This window comes from Piliocolobus tephrosceles, chromosome 13, assembly GCF_002776525.5.
Source record: "Piliocolobus tephrosceles isolate RC106 chromosome 13, ASM277652v3, whole genome shotgun sequence".
NCBI lineage: Eukaryota > Metazoa > Chordata > Mammalia > Primates > Cercopithecidae > Piliocolobus > Piliocolobus tephrosceles.
In genome coordinates, this window is record NC_045446.1 from 66,494,713 (window position 1) to 66,514,107 (window position 19,395).

Genomic DNA, 19,395 nt, shown 5'->3' on the forward strand with positions numbered 1-19,395 from the left:
GCTGATGGGGTCAGATGGAAGGAAAGAGACAGAGCAGCAGCCCTCCTGTTCTGATAGGACACCTGGCCTCTGCCCTAGCTGTCCACACCAGTTCTGCCTCCTTACCTGCTGACCTATCTAGTCTTTGTGACCTAGTTCACACCACACTCCTCCAAGAAGCCTTTCCAGGACACTTGGCGCATATCTCACCCTGTTCTAATTTCATCTAGAAGCCTTTTTTCTGTCAGAGCATTTTAGTAACAATATTGCATATAGCTGATTAAATGCTTTCTCCCTCATCATGAGATATTTTAGCATCCTTACTTTACAGATGAGGAGACAGGCCCAGAGAGCGGTGGCAATTTGCCCATTTGTCTCAAGGTCAATGGAATGGTGGGGAAGATAAGTAGTCTCTGGGTTCTTCACACCAATATTTCATGCTTGTTGTGGGATAGTTAACCACAATCAGCTGGTGAGCAGTTGGGTTAGCCAGACCTTTCCTTGGAGAAAGTGGCATTCCAGGATGTGAAGAGGTTTACCCATAGAGTCCACAATAAAAACTGTAATATATGAGCTCAGAGAGGTAAAGTGGTTTACCTAAGGCCCCACCACTTCAAAGTGACAGCATTTAGATGGGGTCTCCAGGCACCCTCCTTGTTGCTTTCTCTGGTTCCTTGCTGCTGTTTTGTCCAACCCTGACCCTTTTCTCACTCTGATGCTTCCAGGTCCCAGTCATACTTGTCTCTACTTCCTCCAGCAGGAAAGGGACAACAACCTCTTCTAGACCCATGTCTCTGCTCTTATCGATGTCACAGGGGCTGAGGCTCCTCCAGCATCTCCCACCAATGCTCTAACTCTTCAAGAGCCAGATTCAAATCCCTCCACCCACCACAGTGACATGCACAGGACCCTATGCACCAGACTCCAAATCAGAAAGCCACAGAGCTGGCCAGGCGCGGTGTCTCATGCCTGCAATCCTAGCACTTAGGGAGGCTGAGGTGGGTGGATCCCTTGAGCTCAGCAGTTCAAGACCAGCCTGGGCAACATGGCAAAACTTTATCTCTACAAAAAATACAAAAATTAGCAGGGAGTGATGGCGTACATAGTTTGCCCTAGCAACTACAGAGGCTGGGTGGGAGGATCGTTTGAGCCCAGGAGGCGGAAGCTGCAGTGAGCCATGATCACATCACTGCAGTCCACTCTGGGTGACAGAGTGAGACCTTGTCTCAAAAACAAAAAACAAACAAACAAGAAAGCAAGCAAGCCACAGAGCTGGAGGAAAAGAGACATAAAGTCCATCCCGGCAGTGCCGCATTTTGGCAAGCTGCTTGGGGATGACACTGCCATCTTACAGGCTGTTACGAGGACTGAAATGACAAGATGTCTGTGCAGACTCTTGGTGCACCTTCGAGTGCTGTGGGATTGAGGCTGGCTGTGTGGTGCAGGGCAAAGAGCACTGCCTCTGGCTTTAGGCAGACATGGACCTCAGGCAAATGAGCCTTAAATTCAGTTCTCTCATGGGAATAATACATCAGCCTCATCAAATTGTGGATCCATAGTGCCTGGCATACAGGAGGCACACAATAAATATTATATTCCTTCCTAAGTGTAAGCATCATTATATGAAGCATTATATCAATCTTTTAATTCTATTATTTAAGCACATGGATAAATCTCATGCTATGGGTAGGGAATTTAACCTCAAATGAGCACTAAGATTGCTAATGATTTTAAGGCACAAGCAGCTACTTTTGCATTTAGTCATCTATCTTTCAAGGAGACTGTATGCTGGAAAAGGAATTGCAGTCCAGAAGATGCCACTATGTATGGAGGGTGATTTAAAAATGCACATCTGTTCATCCATACTGTTTCAGGTTGGCTCCCCTTCTGTATTAAAAAGGCGGGAGCCGAGACACAAGGAGGTTCTAAAGAGGGCAATGAAAATTATATGGGTTGTGGTTTGAGAAGGGAAGGAAGAGAAGAAAAAATAAGGCAGAAATTATTTCACTTGGAAAGGAAGGGGTAAGACAGGTGATAAATAGGAGGGTATTATATGGCAGCAGAGGGTGGTGAGTCACATGCCAAGGTTGTTATTGTGGCAGGGGCCTGGGAGACCAAAGGGATCATGTCTCAAGATTTGGAGCGCATTGGAAGAAAGACTATACAAATCACAGACGTTATTAATTATGATTAACAGTGGCCAATGTGGGGTTTGCTTTTCGATTGTGTTCTCTTTTTTTTGACAGTTTCGCGCTTGTTGCACAGACTGGTGTGCAGTGGCACGATCTCGGCTCATTGCAACCTCCGCCTCTCGGGTTCAAGCGATTCTCCTGCCTCAGCCTCCTGAGTAGCTGGGATTACAGGCGCCTGCCACCATGCCTGGCTAATTTTTGTACTTTTAGTAGAGACGAGTTTTCACCATGTTGGCCAGGCTGGTCTCAAACTCCTGACCTGAGGTGATCTGTCTGCCTCAGCCTCCCTAAGTGCTGGGATTACAGGCGTGAGCCACTGGGCCCGGTCTCTTCTCTCACTTTTTTTTTTTGTTTGTTTTTTTTTTGAGACGGAGTCTTGCTGTGTCGCCCAGGCTGGAGTGCAGTGGCGCAATCTCGGCTCACTGCAAGCTCCACCTCCCGGGTTCACGCCATTCTCCTGCCTCAGCCTCCAAGTAGCTGGGACTACAGGTGCCCACCACCACGCCTGGCTAGTTTTTTTTTTTGTATTTTTAGTAGAGACGGGGTTTCACCATGTTAGCCAGGATGGTCTTGATCTCCTGACCTCGTGATCCACCCGCCTCGGCCTCCCAAAGTGCTGGGATTACAGGCTTGAGCCACCGCGCCCGGCCTCTTCTCTCATTCTCTCACTTTCTTTTTTCTTTTCTTTTTTTTTTTTTTTTGAGACAGAGTCTTGCTCTGCCGCCAGGGCTGGAGTGCAGTGGCCGGATCTCAGCTCACTGCAAGCTCCGCCTCCCGGGTTTCCGCCATTCTCCTGCCTCAGCCTCCGGAGTAGCTGGGACTACAGGCGCCCACCACCTCGCCCGGCTAGTTTTTTTTGTATTTTTAGTAGAGACAGGGTTTCACCGTGTTAGCCAGGATGGTCTCGATCTCCTGACCTCGTGATCCACCCGTCTCGGCCTCCCAAAGTGCTGGGATTACAGGCTTGAGCCACTGCGCCCGGCCTTTCTCTCACTTTCTAAACATGCCCAGAAACTGTAGGCTGTACTCTGCATATGCATCTCACCTGGGAAGGGCACTGTTTCTATGATCAGGCCAACTCCTGAGCAGGGCTTTCTAGGTTTTCATGGATTGGCCCCTAAATCCCTTTCCATCCTCACTCTGGTTGCTTTCCTCCCCTCCAATCCTCTAGCCACTGTGAATTTCCCATTGGCTCTAGAACCCACCATTTGTTCAACAAGTATGGAGCAACTATTACACATCAGGTCCTGTTTTACACATTGGGAATACAGCCAGTAAACAGGACAAAGTCCCAGCCCTTGTAGAACTTACATACTAGTGTGAGAAGACCAATCATTTCCAGGAAAGGTAGGCTACTTTTCAAAGGGTAGTCTGAGAAAGCTTCTCCATGGAGATAATATTTAAGCAAAGACCTGAATGGTACAAAAAATGAGCTAGGAGCTAACTGGGTCAACAGCTTTCAAGGCACATCAAGTGTAAAGGCCTTGAACAAGCCTCTCTCAATGAGCTTTGTGAGTAGATGAAACCAAAAGACCACCATTAATAGCTGGGCAGAATGAAGAAGGTCTAGAAGTTGGCATAGCCCAGCTCACATAGGGCCTTAAGAGTCATGGTCAGGAGCCTGGATTCTGGTCTAAGTGTTGGGGTCGGAGAAAAGGAGGTCCACGCAATCACTCTGCATGTTGGGTGGAAAATAACCTTGTAGGGAATGATAAAGTGAGAGATGATGATGGTTTAGACTAGGCAGGTAACAAGAGAGGGGGTGAGAACTAACTGGCAGCCAGACATAGGGGTGCACTGGTTATAGGACACTTGAGCTGGGCCCTGATGAATTAGCAGCCTAAGTTTGCCAACAGGGTCAATGTCTCATCTTTGCAGCCAAAACACCTAGCATAATACCTGGCATGATGTGTGTTAAATGGAACTGGAAAAGTAGTAACAAATATACTAGAAGAAAAATGTTTTCATGAAGTAATCTTGAATTTTCTGTTTCAGAATGCTATTTAATCTTTTTCAAGGTGGCTATATATATATATATAAAATTTGAAAAATTGAAATGTCAAAGAAAGGAAGTTATAATTCCTCATAGTCCCACCACCTGGAGACAAACTGGTATTTTGGTGTACTTTCCCCCTAGTCTTTCCATACTCATTTGTAAAAAGGTGGGTATTTCCTCTTTGAGGAGTAGCCTAGTCTACCACAGTTGGTTAGGGTCTGAATCCCACTCCACCACTGAGTGGTTTTGGACAAGCCATTTACTCTCTGGTCCATCCCCAAAATGGGGATAGTAACATCTGATTATTGTGAAACTAAATGACTGTTACAAAGTATCTAAAACGATGTTTGGTACATAGTAAGTGCTCAATATATAGCAGCTGCTATTAATAAATGTCCAAATTCCACAAACCAATGATTAAAAAAGCTTTCAACATGTCTTTTAGGGGAAAAAAGGCTTTGCAAATCTACAATCTAATCACATGGACTCTTCTAAAGAAAAATAATCATACCAAGAATAGGAATTTGCCAAAAAGATGTAAGCAATACCAAATATTTTTAAAACCAAATTTTACGGTAACACAAAACAGAAATGGTGCCAAGAACCCCAGATCCTGGCCTGTTTAATAAATCTCTCCCCTATAAAGCTGACATACTTACAGGATTAGCATTTACACTAATAACAGTTTAAAGGGCAGACACTGCTCACCTGCCAAGAAATAATTCTTTCAGGTTTTCCATCTTGAGTTACGTCTGTGTGCTGTGACAGAGCACAGGACTGAGTGAGGACACTTCTGCTCACCCCCAGCCTTTGCCATCACCAAGCAGTGCGATCCTGAGCAAGCCGTCCTCTCCAGTCCTCTGTCAAATGAGTTGTCTACAAAGTTTCCACAACTCCTTCCAGCTCCAAAACTCACCACCATGAAGAATTTACAATTCAATGTGTGTAATACTGGTGTGAGGAAGACATATTACTTATGTATCAGGTACCTTAACAACCTGAAATAGCATGCTGAATATCAGTTTGTTGTTGTTGTTGGGGGTACGTGGGGAGTGGAGGATGAATCACACATTATATGGGTATACTTCTAATACTAATATAAAAGCTACACTTTCACTGAGAAGGAAGTGAGAGACTAACCTAATATTTGGGGTCATGAAGTTGCACAGTACACACCACTTTCAAAAGTCCAACTACTGTTAGCAAATGCCAATTTCTCAGTGGCTTCAAACATGTTTCAACTGGACCTATATTGGCAATGATGGTGGTGAATTTGGCTTAGTTTTACATACCATCATCACTCATTAACTTAATGAGGTAATATATGGGGAAACAAATATTGCTGTTTTTATAGGTTTCTGCAAAGGCTGTTGCCTACCTTTTTGACCTCCTATATTCAATGTTGTCTACTACTCTGAGCTGCAAACTGGGAGACACCTGAGTCACAGGTAAGGATCCCCTGACCCAGATTTCAGGGATGAGGAAGCCCCCAGGGGAACTGGCATCTAGACTAAGGCCTGCGAGGGTGACAACACACCACACATGCTGCACTCTGATAATCCAGGCACCGCCTCTGGTCAGTCAGGGCACTCTCCTCTGTGCTCCCCTCACACCGAGTTTACCTCTAGCTATGGTGAACAAAAGTTGTGGTGTGCTCTAGACAGTCTGTTTTATCTGTTGTCTGGCATAACTATTAATAGTGCCCCCTTACATGCTCGAAAGTACTTTGGTTAGGACCATCAATTACAGGGTTACCCCACCTTTAGCCCTGATCCTGGCAGACTCCAGCTTGCTTGTTTGGCTCTCCCATGTGACTCAGCTCACTGGGGGCCTGGGGTCAATCTTATTCTCCTGTGTGTCCATGGCATGGACTCTATGTCATTCACATTTGTATCCATGACAGCCTTGTGCCTGATGCCACAGACTGAGCAACATAGGTGTTCAATATGATAATTCAAAATTAGAATGAGAAGCAAATACAATTAACAACAAATTAGATTTACAAATCATTATATCATGTTGGGATTCTGGATTTACCTTTCACTAGCTGTGTGACCTTCTGATTCTTAGGTTTTCACCTGTAAAATGGGGATAACAGTACCTTCTTCATAAAGTAGAGAAGTTTAATGAGACACTATAGGTAAAGTGCTTTTGCACATAGCTGGCATATACTGAGCACTGTTAGCAGCAGCTGCCACTGTAGACAATGATGACTGCTGCTGCTACAACCCTGTTTTGGTGTGAGAAAACTGACACCTAATAAGCATCCAGTAGAAACTCAGTAAGTGTGCACTAAAGGAATGCTTGGTCTCATGCTAGGTGCTGGCTTCACACCAGAATCTTGGGTTACGAGATGCATTAATCAAAATTACAATTTAGAAGTCAAAAGTTTTGACTCCTCTAAGCCCAGCTTTAATAACAATTCAAAAAAACCTCATTTCCATAAGAAGCATAGAACACAGCAGCACTATCTGACTGTATCCTTAGATTGCTAATTACCAACATTTAAACTTCACCATTGTTATAACTATACTCTTAAAATTTACTCATATAAGCATGCCAACTTGGATATTTTGGTCCATCTCTTCTCTTTTTGAACTGTCAACCTCTCAAGCTGTATGTGATTAATGTATATAGAGGAAAGTAGAAGGGCCTCAGATTGAGTCAAGTTTTCTTGATCCCTCAATTACAATATCCTCTTTAAAGTACATCCTTGTTGAACATTTGGAATGAATTAAGACTTTAAACTTCCAGATGTTTAAACTACTACTGTAAATTCAAACTCATTAAAAAGGAGATTTACTACCTCTACATAGTTTTGAAGTCTGTTGTTCACCCTGTCCAAATAATTTATGAAACTAAATACAGTGGCAGGTAGTGTATTCTATTTATATAATATTCATGGTGAGAAATAAGGGACATAAAAAAGGTCTGGAAATTAACTGCCATTTAGTCAACCTATAGATCACACTTATTGTTACTTCTAAGCCAGTAATTGTTTCCTGAAACTGATCTTGTGGATATTTTTATGCTAATCTGTACTAAAAATTACTTTTTCTGGCCACAAAAAGCTGGCTACAGAGAAGCATTTGATTATGGCAAGACAGCTGCATCCACTCTCATGAAATAAATGGACCTGGATCTAGTCCTTTGTGGTAGTATCTTGGCAGCCAAACAAAGGTGGCAGCACTTCTACATCCAGTTTGTAAAGTCTCAGAAGTTTCAGGCTCCGTTTTTTTTTTCTTTGCAAGAAACCCATGTCAACTGTAACGAGTGCATTTTAGAGATGCTGTGCTGAAAGCTGGCAATGGATAAAGCAAGAACATAAAAGGAACCTATTCCTAAAGCAAATATTCCTTTTAGAAACCTTTTTTTTTTTTTTTTTTTGAGGCGGAGTCTCGCTCTGTCGCCCGGACTGGAGTGCAGTGGCCGGATCTCAGCTCACTGCAAGCTCCGCCTCCGGGTTTACGCCATTCTCCTGCCTCAGCCTCCCGAGTAGCTGGGACGACAGGCGCCCGCCACCTCGCCCGGCTAGTTTTTGTATTTTTAGTAGAGACGGGGTTTCACCGTGTTAGCCAGGATGGTCTCGATCTCCTGACCTCGTGATCCGCCCGTCTCGGCCTCCCAAAGTGCTGGGATTACAGGCTTGAGCCACCGCGCCCGGCCAGAAACCTTAAGAATGAAATGGCTTTCACAATCAATTTCAATATCGAAGTATTGGACTGAAGTACCTGCCTCTGGCACTTACTTGCCATATAATTTGAGGCAATTAATTCATCTCTGTGAGCATGATTTCTCAACTGAAAAAAGTGGACTAATATCTGAGTTTTTCTGAGAACTTGAATGAGATCATTCAAAGTGCCTTGTAAGCTCTAAAGTAACATATAAGTATTAATAAGCACTGCAAGTACAATTTTCCGACTTATTTAAAATAGCACTTAAAAAGTGGCTGCCCCTAATATCAAACAGAAATAAACCTGATCCAACTAAGTCACTGCAGAGGAACTGGTCTCAGAAGGGAGGCTCTTTCAACCCAACCTACTACTACTTACCTCGCAGGAATTATTCTAAGAATTAACTGAAAATTACATAGAATTATTAATAAAGCATTTGTTCCCACTTATTTCACAGGTCTCACATCCTAGATCAGGTTTCAACTGTGTAACTTTTTTTTCCAAAAAAAAATGAGATATGTCAAAAGCAAAACTTCCTCTGATTAGATATGCTAAATCTTGAATGTCTTTCCTAGTACATTTGCAAACTATTTAGATATGATACAGACCTTATTTTTAAAAAACTGTACAAGGCTTTTGTGGATACTCTATGTTATTTTCCTTTCCTTTAATTTCAATAAATCTGATCTACTGAAGTCTATGAAGTTTGTGTGTGTATAGCTGTAAGTATGTACAATTTTACGTACTTATGGGCCAACTGTGGGCCAACTCTAGGCTGTAAGCTTGGTGAGTCAGAAAATGTACTGGGTATTGCCAGCACTAAGCCAAGAAGCCTGGCACACAGTAAGCATTCAACTTATATTTGTGGAATAAATGGTCATGACACCTACCACTTTCTAAATTATCTAATCTTGCAAAAGACAACCTGTTTCATCAGTGAGATTACCACTGATTCAACCTACCATCAAAGATCAGTTTGTTGAAAACATCTTTTAATAAATTAGGCTTTTAAGCTTTCAATAGACTCCCAAATTAGAGATCATACTTACATTATAAAAACAAATGATGGGCATCTCAAAAGCTTAACTAATGCTTATTGCATGAATATTTTTGAATACATTATTTGGCACACTGAAAAGGGGGCCATTATTTTGTAGCTCCTCCCAACAAAAGCAGTCTATTTCCTCATCCTTCGAATCCAGACTGGCCAAGTGACTTGCTTTGACTAAAAGAATGTGATGAAAGTGATGCTCTGAATTACTGAGTCCAGGTTTTGAAGCCACTGCCTTTGCTTTCCTGGTACTCTGAGACCACCATTACATAGCGCAAGATAAAAGACCACATGGAGAGGCCCAGTCATCATATTCAGTCCCCAGCCACCCTCCCAGCTGAATGCAGAGAGCCCAGATGAGACTAGCAGAAGAACCACTCAAGCAACCCACAGAACTGTGAAAAATGGTCAGATGTTTAAGCCATTAAATTTGGGGGTAATGTTAAGCAGCAATAGGTCACTGATGATAAATTAATTAACCCTCATAGCACAACCTTAAGGTAGATTTTATAGTTGAGGAAACTGATGCAGGTTAAATAACCTGCCAAGGTCACACCACTCTTAAGTGCCCTAAGAACAGGATGAATGTATTGAAACACCAGCTTTGTGTCTCCTTCATTGTCATCCTGCCATCATGAACTTGATCAGTTCTTTCTGCCAAGGACAGAGGCATCTCTTAGAGCCCTGGCTACAAGATAAACTCTTTATCTTTTTGATAAGCTGCATGCATAATGTGTCTTGATTTGACACATCTGTGGGCTTTCCTAGGACAGAGAAATGGACTGTGAGCTATCATTCTCAGCAGTCCAGCAAATACACACCACTCTGGTTTCTGAAGCTCAAGGAACACTTACTCCCAACATAAAATAATTCATTAATACCTCTATATTCATTTTAGCCAGCAATAATACGACAAACTGACAATTTATACCAGGGCCCACACAGTAAATCAAAAAAAAAAAAAAAAAAAAAAAAACACCTAGTTGGGTGAACCTTACATTTAATACTTTCTTAATTGTTTTTTTCTATAACCCAATTAGTAAACCACATACAAAAGACTCATCTTGAATTGTGAAGCAGTTTATCAAATGTTTTTTAAGAGAATTTAAACAAGAATGTTTTGACCCCACCAAAAATAATGTGCCTAAGCTTTAAACAAAATTCACATTTTATTTAGATTGAAATAAACTATACAAAATTGATTTTCTTCACCAAAAATAACAGCAATATTTTCCATATTTTTCTAGATAAACCACAACACTTATTTTTGTAGGTTTTCCAGGTTTTGCTTATAAATCAAGATGAGGCAGTAGATAAGAGTCATGGAAAAAGACAGAAAAACACAGACAAATCAGTTGTCAGTATCCATGGCCTCTGATTCTGTCTCAATCATGAAACAGAAGTGTTCAACATATACCTGCTAAAAAACTTAGGAAGATGTAGGCTCCAGAAAGGAATGTAAACAGCAACAATGAGATGTGGAACAACAGCAGGCCCTTCCATTCAAACTTTGTCATTTGTTCCTTTAAGTTCGAGAAAGACAAAATCTACACTGAAATCCTTGTTTGGCGAGCTCGTAAGCTTTTCTCCAGTAATTTCTTGTAACTGTCCAATATAGATTTTTAGCACACTTAAAACTCCTGTTAGTCAAAGATCAATTGTGGACTTCACTATACCATTTTATAAAATGTATTCCTCCCTCCCACACCTCTTCAAAATATATTTCTTCGAAGAATTCATAACACCCAACAAGTAGAGATCCACAGTGATAATAAATGTTATGTCTAAAATGACTTAACTAAAACAATTCCAGAGTGCCGTCAACAGAGATTACGCAGAAGGAAACACAGCACTTTCAATGATCTCTTCTGGAAGGACAGGTAGGTCTTCAAAGCATGAGAGTTCAAAAACAGGGGCCATTTAAACAGGTAGATTACCAATGGCTAATGTATTCAGTGGAGTCCTATAGGCAAAGATATTTAGTGATTAAGTAGCCTACATACACCTTACGGCTTTTCTTCCAAATATCAAATATAAGAAAGCCTGTTTTTAAAAGTCCCTTAGGTATTTTCCACAGTTTCAGAATTATCTGTGGGAAGCTCTGACTTACTTGTATAGAGTTTAATATATGTGTCCACCATTAAATCCAGGTCATGTTTTATATCAAAATTTATGTTAAGCAAAGCCAAGTTACTCGACCTTTGGTCTGTCAAAGTGTTCCTCAAATATGCTTTAAGACGCTTTCGTCCATTTTCATATCGCTCATTCTCAACCTTCATCACAGGAAGAATACACAGGACCTTCAGCAATGCATACACATTAGGAAAAAACTTGATGTCAGGCAGGTGGAGGGCTTCATAGATGGTGGATGGAAGCTCTATATCTTTCCCCCTGTGTTTCCATTTGATTCTCCAACAATGAAGCTCGGCTGACAGCGTGTCAGGATTGGGTAAGTCACTTCTATACATGTCAGCATGGTGTTCCTCCGACGTATTGAATTTGAGTTGTCCCATGACTGAGGGTACCAGAGACAAGCATTTAAGAGCTTTGAGGTGCTGTTCTGAGAATATATCTTTAAGTTCCTGAATAATGTGCTCCACTGTTGGGACACTTAGGGTTTCTTTATAGTAACTCTCAGAGGTTAGCTGAGATTCCAAGTTACCCTGGTGAGCTCTGCGGAATTTCCCAGGGAGTTTCATTTGAATATCAAGTTTGGTTGCCAAATTTGTGGCTTCCTCAAACCAAAATTCATGATAAACTTCAATATTTTCCATCACTTCGTTGAGTGAATGCAGTACTGCAGTCAAGCTACCAGCTGCAAAGAAGACATCAGAAGTTTGCCCCTGGAGATTTTTCCCAAAGGCTCTTGTAAAAGATAGGACATTTTTAAGAACAACAATAGTAACAATGAAATCAAAATCTGTTACTGCACTGCAGAGTACAAATGCTCGGCCAGCTATACAGTTATTCCATCTAATATTTGTGTCACTATTTATACCATCTAAACATAAAACAAGTGCTTGCAGGAGTTCCACTAAAATTTCAAAAGCATCATGCCTGCCTGTCCACTGAGAATGGCAGATTTCCTTCAGTTCTTTACCCCTTTCTTTACTGTTCTGAAAAAGAACAGAAATTACGTTGTCAAGTTCTAAAAGCAGTTGTGGTGATCGATGGAAAAAAGAACAAACTTCCTCAATTGTTCCTAACGCAACAGATACTCCCATAACAGGTACTGATTTTGCCAACCATGTGTTTAAGGCACAGGAAGAGCAGAGTGTGTAGATAGCTTGGGGATATTTCTCTAAAAGTCTAGAAGCAACAACTTTCATTTTGGAAGAAAATCCACTAGACACAATGTAAGCCTGGCCACGACAATACTCCATATTTAATCCCCACTTCTCAGTTATCATAGTGTGAAATTTCACAGCCAAAATTTCTGCATCAGCTTCATAAGGCAGGAAGCCTATAAATTCCTCTCTTAGGTTATGAGATTCATCAACAAACCTAACCAACACAGGTAGGTGCTCTTCCCCTGCTATGTCCACTACATCATCAGTGATAATAGAAAAGAAGTGTGAGTCTCTCACTTCCCTGAGAGTTTCTTCTCGAATACAGCTCTCACAGATCTCTAGCATCTGCCTCTGCTGTGTTTTCGAACAAAACAACGTGTTAACTGCTGTTGTCTCAAATCGCTTTCTCAGAACCTCTTCACCAGAATTTATCCGACACTCTAGCAGTGCCTGAAAGTTATCTGGAGTAAAGAGACCTTCTGGGATTTCATCAGCCTCATGTCCATCCAGAGGTATGTTTTGCTTTCCCATAAGAATCAATATTTCAAATAGAGATTTTAGGTATTCTTTGTTTTCCTTCTCTTCAAGGGTTAGAGGTAAAATGTCCTCATCTTGCCCTTCACCCTCTTCTTCACTGGGGTTCTGAGCATTGCTATTGTTGGTTTCTTTATGTTTCTGTTCCTGCTCAGAAGTTTCATCAACTGGAAAACAAAGAATTAATGTTACAAACAGGCTCAAGAAAAACCATACAAAACAAAAAATATTACACCTTTGGTTAAATATTTAAAATCCACAAACTCATTCATTCAATATTCATAGGGCATTTACTAGACTACAGACTAAGATAGAGATTAAAATAAGACACATTCTAGTGGGAGAGACAGTATAAACAGATATATTTTAATCCTAGATGTAAATGCTGTTATAAGATAGGAATAATTTTTTTTTTTTAAGAAGAAGACGGGGGTCTCAATATGTTGCCCAGGCTGGTCTTGAACTCCTGGCTTCAAGTGATCCTCCCATTTCAGCTCCAAAGTACAAGGATTAAAGGTGTGACATACCACATTCGGCCTAATTTTTAAAACACACTTAACAAGACATTCCACATATGTAATGAATGACAGTCCATGCCCTCAGAAAAACAAAGTGGGACAGAACTAATTACTAAACTACTGTGCTTAGTATTTTATAAGCATCACACTACTCTCTCTTCAGGCAGGTGGTATCAACCCCACTTGACAAATGAGGTCACCAAGTAAACTTGCCCAAGATCACAAATACAGTTAGAAGAATGGAAGTAAAGTTGAAATCCAAGTGTGTCTGGCTCCAAGGTCCATGGTGATGCTGTTTTTATCAAACCATTATGCCACACATTTATATGGGAGATATGGGACAACTGTACAAACCAGTATAATATAAAGGAGATTAATGTAATTCTTAGGGCTAGTATTAGAATATCACACAGCCTAATCTCTTCATAGGGGATAGGAAAACTGAGGCCCTAAAGGCTAAATGCTCTGTCCATAGTCATACAGGTCACTGGTGTCTGCAGGAAAATAATCCAAATCTGAGGAGTCACAGTTAAAACCTAGTTCTCAGAACATAAGACTATGGCTGGGTGCGGTGGCTCATGCCTGTAATCCCAGCACTTTGAGAGGCTGAGGTGGGTGGATCATGAGGTCAGGAGTTTGAGACCAGCCTGACCAATATGGTGAAACCCTGTTTCTACTAAAAATACAAAAATTAGCTGGGCGTGGTGGCATGTGCCTGTAGTTCCCGCTACTCAGGAGGCTAAGGCAGGAGAATCGTCTGAACCCGGGAGGCAGAGGCTGTAGTGAGCCGAGATCGTGCCACTGCACTCCAGCCTGGGCAACAGAGTGAGACTCCATCTCAAAAAGAAAAAAGACTGGGGAGGGCGACAGGGAGAAACAAAAATTCAGAAGTTGCATTTGATGACAAGGATAAATAAGGGGTCATGAACAAGGAGAGCATTTCAGTTGGTGAGAATTATTCCAGCAAAAGCACTAAGGTAGAAGAGGGAAGCATGCTGTCCAAGTACAAAGGGAAATCTAGTCTGACTGGAGCCTGTGTGAGCCATGCTTCAGAGCTTAATAAGGGTTCAGCAAAATGCAGGCAGCATCCTTCCCTCACCCCTCCTCAAATCAGATGACACTGCTATTCATCATACGTGACACAGCAGTGGTTCTATTCTAGGGAGGCTTCCCAAGCCAGAAAGCAAGAGGCTTTCCTGGACGCCTGCCTGTCTGGCTCCCTCCCTCTCTCCTCCATTGTTTCTCTACTTCCAATTAACTAGTACTAATTCCCTTGCTTTTATTTTTTTTTCAAAAAGAAGTTCATTAAAGAGCAAAGAGTACAAAGTGAAAAGTGAAGTCCCTCTTCTTTTGGGCATCTTTCCTAGGTGTCATAGGTATACAAATTTCTTAAGTTCCCTGAATCTACTCTCTTTACTCTCTCTACCATTGCCTTAATTCAAGGCCTGTCAACTGTTATTTGGTCAGCTGACAGCCCAACTGGCCTCCCTGCCTCCAGTGTTACCTTTTGTAATCCAACAGAGTACTCTATGTACCATGGAAATCAGGTCCCTCTTATCACCTACTTACAAACCCCTAAGCTTCCTATTGCTAACAGCCCACAAGTCTGCAAGTTCTGGCCTTTGGGGTCCTCTCGAGGCTTATTTTCTAACCATAATGGGTTATCACAAACTTTAACAACACTAAAATGAGTGTAGTTCCCCAAATCTAGCACCCTGTTTCATGCACAGAATACCTTTCCCTCTCTTTGCCCAAGTCCGTATCTCCTCATTCATGAAGAGGGAAATAACAGTACTTATCTCAAGGCTATTGTGAGAATAAAATGAATTAATATAAGTAAAACACTTAGAACAATGACTTGGCATCAGTAAGCACTCAATAAAATGCTATGTTAATAACAACAGCAATAAATAGAGGAGGAGTAACTAATAACTGATAAGAAGAAAAACAGCTTTTAGCCCTCGTCCTTTGGTGACATAATTCGGGCATCAGCACCTACAGAAAGGCTGTTGTGACCACTACTCCCAGTGGCACGATGTGCCCCCACAGCATTTAGTCCTTAAACATTTACCAAGAATTCATTACGCACCACAACTGGATGGAGAGAAAAGAGATTCAGTGCATGCCTCTACTGTTGCCCTTCCTTCCCTACAATGGAGCACTGTGTGCCTGCCACCCCTCTACCACACTGAGAGAGGAGGCGTCACCTCTGTGAGGCCTGCATATAGCATAGTGTGTGGCATAGCACCACTCAATAAAGACAAACTAAAATTAGACTTTATTCTCATAGATAATTTCAAAACACAGGACAAAGTTGAGCACACTCTTACATCCATTCTCAAGGTAGGTTTTTGACACAGAACATATTTATTTGTCCTTACCAGGTCAAGGCCTTTTTAAAAGGCATTCAGAAGTTGAGTCATTAACACTATCACTTACTTTTTTTCTGTTTCAGTGTCCTGATTTCATCTTCACTCTAAATGTCAAGAAAAAACAAAAAACAAAAACAAAAACAAATCATCTTTAAAAAACTGACCTTTAGTCTATCATCTTAGACTCACAAATACAAATGCCTAGTCTGAGTCAATTTAATTCTTTCAAGAGCATAAATTCTTTATATAGATAGTATACATTCTTTAAACAGACAGACAATGAGAAAACCAGAATAAGCTGTTAATGACTCCAAGGTTATAACAAAGTCCTAGGGAGAAAAGAATACATCATTTTACTTATTTTCTACCTAGATCACCGTAACTTTGGGTTATAAGTGTTTCCTGGCTAATGAAAGTCACAAAAATACACCATGGCACTTGGAGTTAAATGCAAGAGGACACAAATCATCTTGCTTCCCAATTTAACCCTGGAGACGTCCCATAAGAAGGAGGTTGCTGAATCTCAGGACTCAACACAAAAGTGATGAGAAATCCCTGCGAAGGAGAAGGTGAAAGAGTACCAGCATGGAAGAGATACACAGAGCACAGTAGGCCAAGTGGCACCAATAGGGTTAGACAAAGGAAGAACCTTCCGGCTGCATCCTTTACTTTCCTTCCAACCCTCTACAATGCTTAAATCATGAGCCACTTTGTTGTTTTCCGTGGCAGAAAAGCAGCAATGCCAGTGACAGACAGCAGGATGCCTGTTGGGCAGCAATGGACATGGTGTTGATAACAAGAAACATCAGCAGGCTGGTCAACCTGGACATCCCCTCCTTATCCTATGGACTGCATGTTTATAAGGATGGTGGGTCAGGAAGAGTATGCCTGCTGTGAGATGTGAAGCGCTGTGAGATTATGTGAGGCTCTTGGAGGGACAGACTACAGGGAAATGATAGCTACAGGACAGCAAGTGATTGAGCTCCTCACCCTGATACATATTATACTTTATATCTATGCATTCAACCACCATGCACTGAAAATGCTGGGGAAAAAATGGATGGTTGTATCTATCGTGAAAATGTGCAGACTTTTTTCTCATTATTCCCCTATATAACGCAGCATAATTATTTACATACCATTTACATTGTACTAGGTGTTACAAACACATAAATGTATTAAGCATCATAAATAATCTAGATATTACTTAAAAATGGATGGTTCTGCCAGGCACAGTGGCTCACGCCTGTAATCCCAGCATTTTGGGAGGCTGAGGCGGGAGGATCACCTGAGGTCGGGAGTTCGAGACCAGCCTGACCAACATGGAGAAACCTCGTCTCTACAAAAAATACAAAATGAGCTGGGCGTGGTGGCGCATGCCTGTAATCCCAGCTACTCGAGAAGCTGAGGCAGGAGAATTGCTTGAACTCGGGAGGCAGAGGTTGTGGGGAGCTGAGATTGCACCCTTTCACTCCAGCCTGGGCAACAAGAGCGAAACTCTTGTCTCAAAAAAAAAAAAAAGTTTGGTTGTGTCTATACTGAACACACAGACTTCTGTTCTTGTCATTATTCCCTGAACAATGTAATATAACAACTATTTAGATAGCACTACATTGTATTAGGTATTATAAATGATTTAAAGTACACAGGAGGATGTGTTTAAATTATATACAAATACGACACCACTTTATATAAGGGAATCAAACATCTGTGGATTTTGCTCTCTGAGGGAAGGTCCTGGAATCAGTCCTCCATGGACACCAAGAAGAAAGCTGAAATGGAGGACTATAATGTAGGTGTCAGTATTCATCTAAGAGAAGTCCCAGAAAAATAGAAATAAACAAATAGAGGGGAAAATGCATAACGAAAAATAAAAACTAAGGATTTCTCAGAAGATGTAAGTCCTCAGCTGTAAGATGAAAAATTGCGGTACATTAGAAAAAAACTCACATCTAGATATAGGTTAGCAAAATTTTAAATGTCAAATATAAAGAAAACTTTTAAAAAGCTTTGAGGGAGAAAAAGATGATTACCTAAAAAGGAACAAGAATCAGGCTGGCACAGACTTCAATAGCAATAATGGATGCAAAAAAATCAGAAAGAATCAACATCACATAGACTATATGTATCCTCTATGTATCTCTTAATAACATTTAAAATTTAAAATATCAAATCGTTTTTAAAAATAATTCCACATCTGGAAACTAAGAAAAACAATCCTGTGTTAACAAAATAGAGAAATTACAAAATACCTACAGCCAGATATGACAGCACTATCTGCCTCAAGTTGTGGGGTATAGCTAAAATGGACATAAGAGACACATTTACAGCTTTGAATACACATAAATATGAGCTAAACATTCAAGAAGCTAGAAAAAGAGTCAAAAAGTAAATCACCCTAATCAAGGAAAAACCCGTAAGAAAACCAATATTCACAAGTACAACAATCACTGACAAAACTACTGGTTCTTTGAAAAGATTATTAAAGTTTCATAAACTTACAACATTACAAACATTAACAAAACATTAACAAAACACAAAAAGAAAGAGAAAACCAATAAAGATATCAGAATGGCAATCAAAACTTTCCCTCACCCACCCCAAGCCCTCTAATGGTTTTACCAAGTTCTCCCTTACTTTTAAGAGCAGATAACATCTACCTATATAAATTTTTCTAGGAGAAAAAAAAAGATATCCAACTTATTTTATGATGCTAATAGAACCTTGATATTATAAGTGGATAATGAGAGTACATGAAAAGAAAGTTACAGGCCAAGATTCACAAATGTAAAATCCTAAATAAAATACTGACCAATTGAATCCAATGGCATACAAAAGCAAACAGATATATTGCAATCAACTAGAATTCATTACAGAAATGCTGATGGTTCACAGAAAATCCGTTAGTATTACTCACTGCATTAAAGAATGAAAAAAAAAAATGAACTTTTCTATTAAATACATGCAATGAAAGCATGTGATAAGTTAAATACAAAAACGGAATATAGGTCAGGTGTGGTGGCTCACTTCTGTCATCCCAGCATTTTGGGAGGCTGAGGTAGGAGGAATGCTTGAGCCCAGGAGTTTGAGACCAAAGTGGGCAACATGGCATGATTGCATCTATAAAAAAAAAAAAAATACAAAAAAAAGCCAGGCAAGATGGCACACATCTGTCGTCCCAGCTATTTGGGAGGCTGAGGTAAGAGGATTGCTTCAGCCCAGAAGGCAGAGGCTGCAGTGAACAGTGTCTGCCCCACTGTACTCTGGCCTGGGTGACAGAGTGAGACTCTGTCTTAAGAAAACAAACAAAAAACAAACAAGAAAACTCTGAATATGGGAGTAGAAGGGAATTTCCTTAACTTGATAAAAACTAACAATACCAACAGCAAACATTATACTTAATGGGGCAAGGTAAGCATGACATTACTAGAATTGTTCAACGTAGTGTTAGGCATCTTGACTAAACAAGACAGGCAACAGAAAAAATTAAAATAATAAGAACTGAAAGTGACAAGTTTCTCCTTATTTACAGATGATACAATCAGTAACAGAGGAAAAACTCAGAAGACTTATTAGGATTAATTTAAAAAGAAGTTCTTCAAAAGTGCTGGAAACAATTTCAACCAGAATATATCATCTATACCAGTAAGAACCATAATGTATTTAAGAAGTGATCTAAGGAAGAATGTATACATTCTCATTTAAAGAACTGTAACAAAAGCCCTCAAAATTTTTCATTTTCTGTACTCCTAAAAGTATTCTAATATTCTTTTCAAAAAACTAGTATTT

The 19,395-nt window shown here is 40.6% G+C and overlaps 1 protein-coding gene across 1 annotated transcript in view; it reads right to left on the reverse strand.

The window, feature by feature from the left end:
- Positions 1 to 10,042: 10,042 nt before the first annotated feature.
- THAP12 (THAP domain containing 12) overlaps positions 10,043 to 19,395 on the reverse strand; it is a 31,286-nt gene continuing 21,933 nt past the window's right edge. Inside the window, exons 4-5 of the mRNA XM_023209365.2 lie at positions 15,674 to 15,710; positions 10,043 to 12,883 (exon numbers count right to left, since the gene is read on the reverse strand). Of these exons, the coding sequence (XP_023065133.1) occupies positions 10,953 to 12,883; positions 15,674 to 15,710 (1,968 nt within the window). The 3' untranslated portion in view covers positions 10,043 to 10,952. The remainder of the gene's footprint in view (positions 12,884 to 15,673; positions 15,711 to 19,395) is intronic.